Source organism: Xiphias gladius, chromosome 14 (genome assembly GCF_016859285.1).
Source record: "Xiphias gladius isolate SHS-SW01 ecotype Sanya breed wild chromosome 14, ASM1685928v1, whole genome shotgun sequence".
In the NCBI taxonomy this organism is placed as follows: domain Eukaryota; kingdom Metazoa; phylum Chordata; class Actinopteri; order Istiophoriformes; family Xiphiidae; genus Xiphias; species Xiphias gladius.
The window spans coordinates 19,727,709-19,742,777 of NC_053413.1; the positions used below are offsets into that span (position 1 = coordinate 19,727,709).

The 15,069-nt window shown below is 39.1% G+C and overlaps 1 protein-coding gene across 2 annotated transcripts; it reads right to left on the reverse strand.

The window, feature by feature from the left end:
* Positions 1 to 382: 382 nt before the first annotated feature.
* lrrcc1 (leucine rich repeat and coiled-coil centrosomal protein 1) lies at positions 383 to 15,069 on the reverse strand. 2 transcript variants are annotated; one of them, XM_040144484.1, is made up of 19 exons: positions 14,615 to 15,069; positions 13,965 to 14,170; positions 13,739 to 13,804; positions 13,464 to 13,631; positions 11,889 to 12,052; positions 11,020 to 11,229; positions 10,288 to 10,487; positions 9,340 to 9,514; positions 7,782 to 7,930; positions 6,474 to 6,678; positions 6,186 to 6,325; positions 5,211 to 5,412; positions 4,423 to 4,608; positions 3,961 to 4,135; positions 3,365 to 3,528; positions 2,898 to 3,106; positions 2,443 to 2,580; positions 1,617 to 1,752; positions 386 to 977 (listed from the first exon to the last, which is right to left on the reverse strand). In XM_040144484.1, the coding sequence occupies exons 1-19, from the start codon at positions 14,656 to 14,658 to the stop codon at positions 867 to 869; spliced, it is 3,048 nt and encodes a 1,015-aa protein (XP_040000418.1). In that variant the 5' UTR covers positions 14,659 to 15,069; the 3' UTR covers positions 386 to 866. The 2 variants fall into 2 exon arrangements, with proteins under 2 accessions (XP_040000417.1, XP_040000418.1); XM_040144483.1 differs by lacking the exons at positions 11,020 to 11,229; positions 11,889 to 12,052; positions 13,464 to 13,631; ... (1 more) ...; positions 13,965 to 14,170; positions 14,615 to 15,069 and having other exon boundaries at positions 383 to 977; positions 10,297 to 10,398.

The following is a 15,069-nucleotide window of genomic DNA, read 5'->3' on the forward strand; positions in this document are numbered from 1 at the left end:
AAAATTTCTCTCCCATAATTTTGTCAAAATTTTAACTTAGTATTTCATAATCTTCATTTAGTAAATAATAATTTCTGACTTGGTATCATAATTTTGACTTAAAATTAGCATTTATATTTTGATAATACAAAACTTTTCATTTTTTTATTCAAAATTTTTGAATAGCGCTGTGTTGTAAACCTCATCAATGAATTATCATATAAGATAACAAATAGAATTTTTACTTGAATGATTGAAATGTGATTTTTGAAAACTGGTCAAGGAAAGCACATTCACAAAGCAAAACAGTCAAATACCAAGCCATTTTTCCCCATTATGTATTTGTTACAACATTAATGTAATATTGTTGTAAAATTCATAAAACATTTATATTAATTGATCATAAGTTTGTAGTGAAAGACCTCTTGCAATGTAAATCGTCTACTATGCTGTCATGCCACCAATTTTTTTCTCGTCTATGCTGATTTGGCTGTTGCGGAATTAAGACCCCTCTTTGTTTGTAGATTTATCTTATACACTTCTGGAATAAATAAATACTTAAACTGAGGTAAATGTTTCCTTTCTCTGTGTTCAAAACAATTTAGTGTGTGCATAAATGAAACAACCATGAAAACTTCCAAACTTCAACACAGAAACCAGTGTTCTCATTAAGACTATGTGTAAATACAACTTTATCGGCACTAAAAAAAGAAAACAAAAATATGCTCAAAAGAGAATTTATTAAATAAATCATGATATATTAAAATATATTAAATCAACATAAAAAAATAAGTATTAAATTGTAATTGTATAAAAAAAAATCAACTATCCTCCAGTGTTTTAATTCATACATTTCTGTAGCTGCAAAACAAGACATTTTTCATGAGTTAAAAGTCTTTTAGTACACTTGTGAGACGTTTCATTTTCTCTTCCATGATTCTCTTGTTAGTTTCCGTCTCCTCCAGGAGCTGACGCATCTCCTCCTCCACTTCAAATACCTGAGGAGGACACACACAGGCAGACAACCTCAGCTGCAGCAAACACGCACGGCTTTTTGAAACTGTTCAATACAAGATTTTCAAGCTCATAAAGTCACCAAATTCAAAAAAGGCATAATTAGAGGTAAGACTGATCGAAACTTCAGGTGCCTGTTTTACTCATGGTATTGTCAAAAACCATTTTGAAATTGCAGATATCCTTGAATGGTTGGGCCTGCCTCCTCACATTTATTCATTTTTATAATGTTTTTTTTTTTTCTGAAATCCAGAGACTCTTAATAATTTCAAGGACTGCTGAATGAGAATGATCTGCTTTGTCAAGAATGTCAACCTTTCAATGACAAAATCTTTCTGATTATGCATAATGAATCATAAATCCACAGTGAAGTAAGCAGAGACTTTGCATGAAATGTTTGTGTAGCTGTCTCTCCTCCAGCATGATCACCTGTAACCACTGGTAACCACTATAAAAACTGCCCTTTTTGATCATTGTAAAGCAGATAAAACATTAGAAAATCACATTACTGTACCATATCAAATATTTATACATATATGAACACACAGGCACAAAGAAGCTGTTCTGTCTACAACTTGGATGAAAACCAGGCACTTTCTGTGAAAAAAGTGTCTATATTTTACCCTCTGATTGGCTTGTTCTATCTGTTTCTGCTTTTCATTGGCCTGTCGTAGCAGCTCAGCTTGATGGGCAGCCTGGACAGCCTCCAGTTGTCGACGAAAAGCATCGTCCACACAGTGTAACTTCTCTACTGCAGCTCTAGAGGACAGACAACCACATATAAGACATAATATTATATAATGAGACACTTGGAGGGTGTCTAAACTGCATTGAGTACAATAAACTTATACATTTTTGGGTGGATGGCCCCAGAAATTAAGCACTGGCATAAATGTAAACTTATCTTTTATTTAAAATTACATCACCCTCCTGTTCTTGTCTCAATGGCAACATCACTAATATCCCCAAATCCCAATTTGACGGCAAGCTTCACAATTATTACGAGATTTAATAAAGTTATGAATCTTCAGAGTGGGTTCACAGCTTGTGAGTTTCGGAGAGATTTTTTTAGCTTTCTTGACCAAGGAAATAACTATCCTCTCCTCCAGGACGTAGGAAAGCTGCAGAGCTGTCCTAACCTGTTCCTCACGGGTGGAAAATGATAGGACAAACATGTGTGCACATTACAGAATAAGCACCTCAAAGCTCCATTATTCGTCAACAACCTCCAACCACTACAAAATTTAAAAAAAGCCTGGATATATTGTGGTTGTGCAGGCATGATCCTTAATTTTGTGGCCAAATGGTGTGCATGAGACACAGACGTGTCTGGACCATGAGAGCGGACCAACAGTGGTGCAATAGCAATGCTTGAAGTGCTTGAGGCCAGGAAATAGCAGATGAGAAATCTTGAAGAGAGATTTTCTCTCCCCTGATACTGTAGCATACTTGTGTGCTTCTGTTGCTTTATCTCTTTCTTCCAGCAGCAAGTGTTCCTTGGAATCAAAGTTCTCCTTCATGCGCTTCACCTGGCTCTCCAACCGAGCGAGCAGCTCTGCCTTCTCCTGCCACTTCTTACTGGAACCACTAAAAGAGGAGAGACAACAAAACAGAATGGGGTTTCGGAAAGTAGTTGCAACATTAATGTTTGATCATCAGCAGAAGTCTTAGGACATAATAAGGGTTTGGGTCAGGTTGGCACCTAAATTAAAAATATTTCTACAACATTAAATTTTATTTTTATGTAGGGTGTTTTCAAATCGCTTTTTAAAAATACAATTTTACATTGATTATAATGCACCTTTAACTTTTTATCCTTGCCTCCATTCATCTTCCACACATATGTCACAATAGAGCAGAACTTTTCTGTGCTAAGTATAGTGTTTTTGTGAGGGGACCCTTGCCTGTAAACTCTTTTGACCTCCTCGAGCTCTGCCTCTTTGTCCTCCAGCTGCTGTTTCAGCTCTTCCTTGCGAAAGCTGAGATGTTCCAGTCGCTCTCTCAGCTCGGCCTGCTGGGCCGTTTCCTCCGCCTGCTTCTGCTGGAACCTCTTCTGTGCCTGGACTGCCTCCTCACGCAGCCTGCGAATCTGATCATCACGCTCCTGCAAGGCCTAGAAAGCAGCATGGTGGGGGAGGAAAAGAAGCTGCCTCAGTGTATCTCAAGAGACCACTTTCCAATTGAAGCGACTGGGAAAGTGGTCTCAGACTTTTGGACCCCACTGTACATATGCACAAATACACATAAACATACGCCAACTCATATACAATGCTCATGGTTAAATGCACAAACATGAAAGTTTGAAGATCTGAAGAGGTGACAGGCTCTGATAGGATTTGGGGTTTTTTTGTGTGTTTTTTTGCTGTACTACCTCTTTGAGTTTGCGTATGGTCTCTGTCTGGTCATCAATGATTTTGGCTTTGATTTTGAGGGCATCATTGTCCCTCTCATTCTGTTTCTTCTGCGTCTCCAGCTCAGTGCTCAGCACCTCAATCCTGGCCTCCAGGCGTCCACGGTCCTGAGCTAAAGATGCTCCTAGCAAAGAAATACAAATAAAATTGTGAATTAGATCATGTCTGTAATGATAGCACTTGTGAGACTGTACTATAACTTTTATTCCTTAATTTTTATTCTTTATTTTTTGCTTTATTTTCCTTTTTAATGTCTTTTAAAAGCTGCTTTAGTATTTCATGTAAATAAATATGAAAGAGTGTCTGTATAACAAATAACCACTAGATGGCAGGCTTTACTTGATACAAACAAAATAAAACATCAGTAAATACAATATAAAGCCAAACAGATAATCCCTCCTTCATATTGACTCTTAAGTATAATCTCCAATTGTTAAGAATGACTCACAGGCCAGTGCATAACAGAATACGATGGACACTTACAGTCCATAAAAGCTGTGCCATTAACTGTACAGCTGATTCAAAGTGGACAAGTGCCCTCCTGGCCGTCTCCCACCTTGCTGAGCGAGCTCCTGGCCCCAGATCCGCCTCTCTGCCCTCAGGCCGTCTATAACCGACTCCTGAGCAGTGAGCTGAGACAACAGTCGCGCCTTGTCTTTCTTCAGCAGCTCGAGCTGCAGTCCGACACGCCGGTCCTGCTCCACCTCTGCTTCCAAGGAATGCAGACGGCTCTGGCAGACGGACAGACAGAGAGACAGTATTAATGATCAACAGCCATCTGTCATGGCTGGCAATTGGAAAGTGAGCTGGGACATTCAGTATTCACATTGTCTTGAAGTAGTCAGTCTCCTACACGCACAGGCTGAACAGTTTTTGAAAAGGAAATGACTGATGCCCAGGACTGCTCATTTCCACTCCATCTTATATAATGTGATTTTTTTCAAAACCTGAAGCAGGTCATTTGCTCTTACATTACCTGCTGGAGAAAAAAAAAAAAAATCTCCCTGTGGTGCTGTACCTTTAGATCTGTGACAGCCTCTCTCTTGGCTTTGACGAGCTCAGAGATGCGGCTCTTCTGTTCTTTGACCATGGCTGTGAGCTCCTGCACCAGAGAGCCTGATTTCTTCTCTCTCTGCTGGGACTTGGCGAGGGTCACCTTGAGCTCCATCAGCTCTGCAGTTAACTGGTCACAAGCCTCGTTCACCTACAGAAGCAGAGTGTAACTGAATGTGAATGAGAAATCTAGGACTTAAACAGAGTGAAGGACTTTCGGTCCAAGCATTACCTGACTTGACACTTTTATTAATCAGTGTCACTTTTGAGGTCTCACAGAAAAGGTTTCAGCATTACAGATTTACAGAAAGTAATCTTGTAAAGGTTTCCATGAGTGAAGGTTTGGCTGGCAATCTTTATATTATTCAGATTTTTCTCATAGGTCAAAAGTTTGGAGAAATTTGTGCGAGCAGCAGCAATCAAGAATAAGATTACAATTTGTGCAGAGGCTGAGTGAAATTGGTAACCATAACAAGAAAGTACAGATCAATTCAAATCTACTCCTTTGAATAGCTTTCTTCCTTTGGCAATCACAGAGTACTTGTCCAGAGTCAAATGTTCCTAATTCAATCTCAGCTTTCACCATCGGACTGAAAAAAAAACCCCACTGAGTCTATCAAGATTGGGGTCAGTTCCAGTTCAATCATTTCACTTTTTACTGGACACTGTAATCATTTAACAGTTGGACTGTACAGAGAAGTATAATGTAAAATCAAAGGCCATCTGTATGGCTGTTCTTCATTATTAGCAGACCTCAGAGAAGCGAGAGGCCTCGATGGTTAGTGCCATGCGGAACTCGTCCTCCAGAGCAGCGTACTGCTTCCTGCTGTCTGCCAGTTTCTCCTGCAGCTCTGCCTCTGTGTGAGCGTGTCTCTGTTCCACTGATGCAACTTCTTTTGCCACCGCCTCACGGAAATCTGCCCCACCAGGTTGCAACCGCAACTCCAGCTGTTTTCTGTAAAACAACGCAAACAAGCAAAGTACGTGTTTAACATACTTCTGGGGCTTTAACAAAAACAGGATTTTCTTCACATATTAATTTGTGGATAATTACATTAAATTCTAACTCTAATAGGATTTTGTTATAGTAGGACAGTGTTTCAATAGAGTTTAAATAATGAGATTGATATGTGTTTGCACAATATTTACTTTGGACCCAAAGTTCCAGAGAAATTTTGCTGATATTAAATTATAGTTGCAAAGCCCCTAAAAACTGGATTTCAAAACTTAAGTATTTTTCTATTACAATGGATATTTATGAGTAACTGTGATAGTTCACATATGCAACAATCAAGTTAAATTTTAAAACTTTAAACTCAGCTAATGTGCCTAATCAGAACTTTGTGGCTTTGGTTTGATTAGATATGATTGTCAGTGCAGACAACAAAAGCAAACAATCCCCCACAACTATCTTCAGATATTGATTTAAACGGTGCTAAATTCTGATGGCGCACAGAAATATGTGACATCTCCTTTTACCCACTGATCCCCACCCACTTCAAACCAGTGAGAACAGAGTAACAGATTAAAAACACAAATATAAAAGTCTATCATACGAATTAAGAATTTTTTTTTTTTAATTTTGGCAGAAAATGTTGCATCCGTGTAGGACCCCGTCACTCATAATAAGACGTCTTTTAAGAAAATAGAGGGGCAGAGTTGATACTAAGCAACAAATATCATAAAAAGTCTTCTTCCTTCAGTAGGTATAAAATCCTCCAGATGTACCTGTGCTCTTGTTCCCTGGATACGAGCAGTTCATGCAGCTGCTGCAGTTTGTCTTTGTGCTGGCGTACTAAGGCTCTCTGGATGTCCAATTCCCTCTTCAGAGCTGCTGCCTTGTTCTCCAGCTCTTGGTGCCGCTTCATCTGTGGAAGGTCAGCCCCTGATGTGTTTACATTTGTAAGAGTCTAAACAAACTTGCTCTGGTTTCTAGAATCTCCTGACTGAATGTACACCATCTGTATCCATACAGCAATACAAGAGTTCTTGGGTATACTAAACCAGCTACTGTACCTCTTCCACCTGCTGGCGATCCCTGAGTGCCTCTCCATGGGAGATGCTTTCCTCCAGTTGGTGCAGTGTAGTCTTGCATTGTTCTTCACTGCTGCGGGCCTGCTCAAGCTGCTGGTTTAGGGACTGACACCTCCCCTCCAGCTCCTCAACACGAGTCTGCAGTTCAGAGCGCCCTGATCGCTCCTTAAGCAACAGTTCTTTCAGTCTGGAGGGGAAGAAACCATGATAAGCCTGTGCAAGAGAAGCAGGAGTAATACCACAAATGTCTCCTTTTACTGTATATGGAAATTGGTATTGGCAACTACTAACAACTTTGTGATGCCCTTGATTGTCCTCTGTGTTTTATCTCCCAGTGTTAAAATGTGATAGCCTGTGAAATTGAAGATATCTGACATTATAGCATAGTCGAAATCTTCTCTCAAGGGAGAGAAAAGGGAAATATAGTGGGAATGGAAACAGGAAAAAACTGATTATACACAAGGTCATTCTGGTGGAAAGAAAAACAAGAGAAAAAAAACTTGCCTGGGAGACACACAGTACAACTGAGAGACACGAAAACTTTAGGGCCACCTCATATACATTAGTTCCCTCTTTAAATGTGCCATAATGATTCATTTCTCTGTAATCTGTCTCCTGATGAGCAAGGGAGTCAACAGTAACAGCTGTGTTCAGTGTCATTAGAAAGTGACAGTTGAGATTGATTAACGTAGTACTGCTGACGTATGCTTGTCACCAGGCTTCTAATTACAAACATAATGCAGATTTATCTATGCAGGGTACGATACAAATAAGGACGGTGCATAAAATAGTTACACCTGGCTGCATCTATGCAGTGCAGAAAGAAGGGATAGAGATATGAACATTGAATTATACTGTAGATAGTTCTAGCCCCCTGTAATTTAAATATGGTACAAAAACTGGATGGGTGTGTAGATTAATGATCTTTTTTATTTTTAATAGCTTTATTATCACAGACAACTACGGGATTTTGGTTTGATGGAGCTAATATGTGTGCTTGATTTCATAAGAGGCTGTGGGACAACGATAGTGAAGAATTTTAATGGTGGGATGAATACTCGTTGTTCAAGAATGAGACAGGCAGCAGGCCATGGTCTCAGGAGAGCCAATACAAAATTTGAAGAGGGTGGAAATGGATGAGAATCCATTATGCAGTTGACAACTAAAATCCACAGAGACGAGGTCAATTATCCATTTCTTCATAATATCTGCTTTGGAGCTGCTGCAGTGATTCATGTGGAAGTTTGTGTGCATAGCGCATGCATCTGCATCGATGTTTTTCCCCTTTACCGGTCTGTGGTGTGCAGGGCCATGCTCTGAAGGTCTTTTTCCTCGCTGACCTTGGTCTGCAGGCACTTAAGCTCCTCTGTTAGCTTCCTCACAGCCTGCTCGGCCTTCCAACGTCTCTCTCTTTCCTGGTCGCGCTCCTCCACAATAGTCTGAGCCGCAGGCAGACACAAAAACACAAGAAATACATACAATACAAATACATGGCTTTTTTTTTATGTTTTTGCTTGAAAAATGACACTGACCATTAAGCTCCCTCTATTTTTTGTATCTCCAGAGGGAGAAAATCTAATTCAGTGCCTCAAGTTTTTTTCACTTGAGGCAACGTTGGTTGGGGCTGAAGACTACCAGTCTGAAAATGACACAAGACTTGGTCAAAACCTAGTATATGGCTGGACCGTGTATGGTCAATGTGCAAAATTGAGAATGTAGTTGAAAACTGTTGTGGAACGACTGCAAACGACTACTTTCAATGGAAAAATAGCTGAAGCCTGCTCGAAAACTCGCTAAATTTGTCTGGATGATGTAGTATGCTAATTTGCATATTCCTGACATCGTCACATTGTATTCGCATTCTGCCAAGTGTCAGCTGGTTTCAGCCCTTTATCTGTTTGCTTCTCTCCTACTCTCTGTGCTCACATATATATAATTTAATAAGATTTCCAATAAAGCTTTTCTCAGCTCCTGAGTGTAATGCTTAATCAGCGAAGTGCTAGAATTTCATTTTTGAGCATGGGTGGGATACTGTAAGACGGGGTTAAGTTTGGAAGTAAATAAAATAAGAAAAATGGTGGCTGGTTTATTAAAGTGAAATACAGCTGAAATGATTAGCTGATTGATAGGAAAATAAATGGCAACTATTTAGATAATTGATTAATTGTTCTTGTCATTTTTCAAGCAAAAATATTGAAAAAAAGCCAAATATTTGCATTTTCAGCTTCTCAAAAGATAATGTTTGCTGTTTTTCTTTCTCTTTCATGATTGTAAACTGAATATTTAGGGGGGGGTTTGGACTTTTTGTTGCAAAAACAAGACGTGTGAGGAAATCATCTTCAGCACAATGCAATCTTTGACAATTTTTGATGAAACGATTCGATTAATTAAAAAAATTATCACATTAATCGATAATGAAAATAATTGTTAGCTGCTGCCCTAGATGGAAATATGCAATTTCTATGTATGTAGAGTTTTAATGAGTAAACTGTGTAATGTTGTTTTGTAACTTAATGTCAAATGATGACTGGGTGATGACTAAGTGTTTCTTAGGTAAGTGACAGAGTTATCTCAAAAAGGGCTAGAACACAAATGCAAAATGTTGATGTTGTTGTCTTTGTTTTGCAGTCGGTTTATGCAAGGGGGTGTATATTCTTATGGGTGTATATTATTGTGTAAGTATAAAAATGCAAGACAGATATTAGTAGCTTTTACAGAGATGTTGGTAAAAACACACAGCAGATGTCTATTTCTCTGTTTTAAGGGGACATAACCTTTTACATACTACTATCATCCTATAAAAACGGAAGCTGCCATTCAGTCTACAGGTGACCTATCCATCCTGTACCCTGTAGGTTTCCTCCTCCTCAGTGGACTTGGTTTTCACATCGCCTGAGGCCTTGGCAGCTCTCAAAGGTCCATTCCTTATTGGCCCCGCCATGTCTACACCCCCTGCGCCGCGAGGCTTCCTCCTGGGCCCCACAGCAGACTTTAGACTCCTCTGTTTATGATTTTCCTGATCACTGCACATAAAACAAATCACGGATATTAAACCAGCTGTAAAATTGATTATAAACAGCCCTCCAGTTAATGTCTGGTTCAATAAAGGTCAAACCAGATGACTCTCTCACTTTTATTGGTAAGTAAAGTTTGGACAACTTTAAATTGAATTTGGAGCTAATATTTTAAAATCATCTTGCTTTTGATGAGGACAGTTTGGAGCTTACTTAAGTTAAATTACAAATTCTTAAGCACATCATCAGTGGCTGATCAAGTAGGATGAGGGTGTATAACACAGTAGCATGGTCGTTAATCATGGGAGTGAGATGACAGTTGTAATTTCTAACATAGAGAAGGATGGTTTACCACATCACTCCGAGGAAGAAAATGTATCACCCCCTTTCAGCTGAGGGGTAAAGGGATTTCCTTTATCATAAAGATACCTGATGATATTAAGTTGATGCATGATTTACAAAATGGAAATATCTATTTCCGCATATTGTGTTTGATTATTATGGATGTAGGCTTTGTCAATTACTACATCAGAAATATTTCTGTGTCAAAAAACTTTGGCAAGTGTATGAATGTGATTATCATTACTAGAAGTTACATTTCCTGATTTTGTTATAGTGTCCAATAGTGCTTAAGATGTTTTGAAAAAGTTGAGTTTCTTCTATAACAAAATCAGGGAGTACAAATGGGAACATGGGGCCAAAACAAATTGTTTTCACTACAGAGTAGTTAACCTGACAGCTGAAACACTGTTTTGTGCAGAGGTATGCAGTCAGGGAATCACCTGTCTGACCTCCTGCCTTTGGTCTCCTTGCTGGTCGTCCTCCTTGTTATATTGTTATGATGTCTGGGGATCCTGGTGCGCCTCCTGTTCTCCTTCCCGCTGTCACACTCACTCTCTGACGTGCGGTCTGTGTCCCTCTTGGCTTTTTGTAACGTCGCCGCAGATTGAATAGAGACACTGGATTTATCACCTGCAGGGGCCTGGGTAAATATTGCAGAAATACTGATAACTTGTGAAGGGATAAAATAAAAATCTGACAGATTATATGTTTAGATAAATGCAAACTAAATAATGAACAAATCAAAAATAGGGTATATTTGATAGACACAGCAGCAACATGAACTGGAACACATTTGTAAATCTAATTCACAAATAAAGATTTCAGTCTAGAGGTAAACAAATAATAACCGTGGTACACAAGTTGGGATACAGCCACAAGTACTTACTGTACTACAAGTACTACAAATTAAGCCCCAATTTGTATCTTTAAGATGACTGCTCTCTTAAATGTTAAAATGCACAAATACTGTTATTGGTGATATTTTCCGTGACTTGTAACATGTTTTTAAAATAGGACCCGTAGCTACAGATTCAGGCCAAATGCAATTGGTTTCTACTCAGAAATATCTTAACAGTGTTTTTATCTCTTCACCTGCGCTCACCTAATGTGTACCTCACAAAAATGCTTCTTGATAAATGACTCATTGACTTTCAGCAGTGTTAAATACACACCTGCTGAATGAGCTGGGACACCTGGTGCTCCAGTTTCCTGATGCGTTGTTCATTAACGGGGTCTGCTGGATCAGCCACAGGGGAATAAACTGGCTGGGAGCACTGGCGATCTGGTTGTGCGGCTGGCTCTGTGATTGCTTCAGAGGCGATGCGCTGACGAAACTGGGACAGGACCTCGTCAAGGCGGGGTGTGGTGAGGGGCCATCCCCTCTAAGCTGCAATGGAAACTTAAATTGCATTTTTTTCACTTGATTAAGAACAGGGTCTTACATCAGGGTACCTACTATGGCTAAATTCACTAAATTATATTATATCCCATTAATTCTGTGACCACTGCGAATTTGCCATTTACAACAGCTACTTGCACTACAGGATGACACAGTGGCTCAATGACTGGCACAGTCGCCTCACAGCAAGATGGTCCAAAGTGATAAAAATCTTCCAAACTTTATATTCATTCAGTAATATGAGACTGTCCTTTTTCTCTTAGAACTTTAAGAAAGTGAGAAGACAGGCTCTGCAATGGAAAATCACTTTTTTTCCCTGTATGTGTGAATTAATTTTCGAAAAAATAGAAATGTCGAAAACAAGTGTGAGGGATGTGAGGGATGTAACTATTTTAAAGTCAAGCTTCCTTCTCTCATGCTTCTGATGTGCTATTTCATTGTGCTATATATGGATGTTGTAAATTAGTTGCGTGTGTTCTTCTGTGTGGCCAGGTGTTTCTTGCAAAAAAGACAATTTATCTTCCTTGTTGAATATAGGTTAAATTCTGAAAAAAATTAACTGTATTATGATTGTTATATTGAAATTGTTTATATGAGAAATACAACTGTCTAAATTAATTGTAGTATGGTATAAAAAATTACAGCTTCATTGTGACTTGTATCCGAAAGCAGGAAGTCCACATAGTCCTCCAGACCAGGGATATCACAGGGACTGCCTACACCTGGATGTGACTGATTTCCCAGCCGGTCCAGGCCATCCAGGACGGAGATCTGTGGCAACGACTGCATAACAATCTCCCTGTAACCTGCAACATGACAGACACACACATACATTTGAAAAACCTGACCAGACTGGAGCTGTGTGACTGAACCATCAGGTGTTATGGTGATTACGTTGCATTAAATCAAATAATCTATATAGAAATGAATAACCTCTCTTCTGCGTGTGCAATCCTCATGCACTGTTGATGCAGTTCACTAAATGAGAACTGAGCACTGCTAATATAGGTGTATCTACGCATATTGACAGCAAGGGTTATAAGAATACTTTAAGTATGCCCTCATTGATTTAAAGAGATGCTTTTAACAACTACTGCAGTGAATTAATCATGAACAGGAAGATATGGATAATGGGTGCACAGCATAACTGCAGAAATTTTTTACATTAATGTAACTGCTGTCAATCCAATCTTGAAGAGAGATGAAATTACAATTCATAGAGCGATAAATAGACCACTGCCGTTACTATCAGTGGCAGTCAATTTGACTACCACTGATTTTCACTGTGCTTTCATTACGGACAATAGAGGATAGGGTTGTGAGTCAGTTATTCTGCAAAATCTAACAATCTGTCAAACTAATCTATCGTCTGGATTAGTGAATGCTTCATCAAAAACAGAGAGGAAGAAGAAAAAAAATCTGCTAGTTAGCACATGTTGTTGATGTCTGTTATTACACTTTTTAAAAGTCCAACACCTGATACACTAAGTTGCCAGTTTATTAGGTATGACCGGCTAAAACTAATGTGGTCAAAAACAGTCCTGCACTGAATCCTATTTTTGTGGTTGGTATAATAGTTTACCTTCATACATATAAATGTGGTGGAGAAATTAGCAAAATATACAGCCTCCAAAAGGACCATGAAGTTGAAACAACACGTTTCTAAAACAGTTTCAACAAAAAATGACCATTATTAACTTCATAAATGTAGGGTGTGTGTGGGGCTGTTGTATAACATTATATTACATTCCTTTGGCAGACGCTTTTGTCAAAAGCGACTTGCATTAAGTTTACTCAGAGGGAGATGTCATCAAATTTGTCATTTGAAAAACTTTTGCTTACTTTTCAATCAGCAAAACAGTTGCAGATTTTCTGTCAACTGACTAATCGATTAATCAACAAATCGTTGCAGCTCTAATGTAAACATAACCCCACACAATTCCATCAAGAATCACTCAAGCCTTTGTGACATTCATGTCTTGGAAACAGGGTAGATGACAGTTTAACAGTGAACTTGAAATTCTTAACAGTCTCTGCACCAGAAATTTTAAATTATTACGCACTTTTGATTGAACCGTGTTGTGTTTGTTCTTGTTATTTTGCATATCAGGTCATGTTCCCACACAGTATATTAGTAAAGGGCAGAAATTTACAGGTAATATATCGATCATCAAACTAGTTACAATTGTACTCCCAAAGAACATTTTCATGCCCCACCTGGTGATCTACACACAGGGTTGTCTCTGCCATCCTGGCTCAAAGACACTTCTCTTAAACCTTGCAATCCCAGCAGGCACTGCAGCAGTTGATCAATGCGGTCCAGGTGGTTGCTATGGAGACTGAGGTGCCTCAGCTTGTACTCCGCGCCATGGAGATACAACAACCCTAATGGGAACATCAGGAATCAACAGCATTGAAATGTCAGTCACTTGTTAATGTTTTAATCTGAATGCAGAAAAAGAAAAACTCTGTTCAGTCAGTATTTCACTCACCAGTGAGGTTATTTAGCTGATTGTAGGACAAGTTTAATCTAGTTAGGTTCACTAGGCCATTCAGTCCTGGGGTACAGGGAGGGGACATGAACAACTCAGTGATTTTACAGCTCATAAAGCAGCGACGGCAACATCAGAGTAAACACAAGAGCCAGTAATTAGGAATTATTACTTGTAGAATTCCCACAATGCTGAAACATTTATTGTCCGACTAAAAAATACTCACCTTCAATCTTGGTGATTAAGTTACAGGATAAATTTAATGTCCTCAGGGAAGTGAGGGAACTCAGACCCTCAATCTTCGAAATGCAATTGGAGGAAAGGTCTAAGTGCCGCAGGTGCCAAGCTGAGGTCAGGCCCTCGATCCTCGGGATGTGATTGCAGTGCAGACTGAGTGATGTTACAGTGGGACTCAGGGGAACATCCAGCAAACTATACAAAAGGCAACAAGGTGAAAAAGAGGATTCACCATAAAAGAAAAAAGTTTAACCACTTAGTACCCAAAACCCTTTGCCAAAACCTTGTAGGGTGGCAACTAACAATTACTTTGTCCAGCAATAAAACTGTACATTTTTTTGGTTAGTCTGTTTATTGTTTAGTCTATTCAATTTCCCAAAAAATGTGCTTGTTTTGCCTGAAGGCCCGAAACCAAAATGATAATCCTGATATATATTGATTTTTCCATCTCAAACTGCTTTAATTGAAGTGTTTTTTAGAGGCCCCAATGATGTGATTTCTGGGGCTGCTATTTGCTTGGTTTCACAAGAAGACAGCTAAAAACTGAGAAACATTAGAAAAAGGAATCATAATTTTATGCAACAGAGGTATGTGTAGATTTATCCCATTAATCATTTTTACCTTGTTATCATCAGTTACCTTGTTATATTCTTGTCCATAAGACTCAGCTCCTTGTCCCCCATAACGACAACGTACAGCCAACGTTATTTTCCTGTTTGTACTGTCTGTGTGCTGTTAAACATCGTGTCTGTTAACCAATAAGACACACTGCTGACGCGTTAAGTTAAATGGGCAGAGGACTTGGGAGGAATTAGCTGAAACAACAAAACCTTTAGCTAAGTTACCTTGCTTCCTAGCAATAGGTTACTATCGATCGACCTCAAAGGAGGCTAACTCATTCCAAACCTTCAAACTATAGTTACAAAAGCAGGGACAGCAAGCAAGCGGAGCGTTATGGTTTCTAACAGCCAACACAGCATTTTTGAGATCGTTAAACCATTTTTACTTGTTGTTGTTGTTGTTGTTGTTGTTAGCCTCTGTCGAGTTGAACTAGCCGCCTCTAGCACTTGACTTCCTGTTTACATGACGTAGTT

Excerpts from the sequence above, each read along its gene's own strand:
- lrrcc1 (XM_040144484.1), bottom strand. The coding sequence starts at position 14,658 with ATGGGGGACAAGGAGCTGAGTCTTATGGACAAGAATATAACAAG. Across the intron at positions 4,609-5,210 it reads AGGCCTCTCGCTTCTCTGAG|GTGAACGAGGCTTGTGACCA; the intron begins GTCTGCTAATAA and ends CTGCTTCTGTAG. Across the intron at positions 978-1,616 it reads TAGAACAAGCCAATCAGAGG|GTATTTGAAGTGGAGGAGGA; the intron begins GTAAAATATAGA and ends TGTCCTCCTCAG.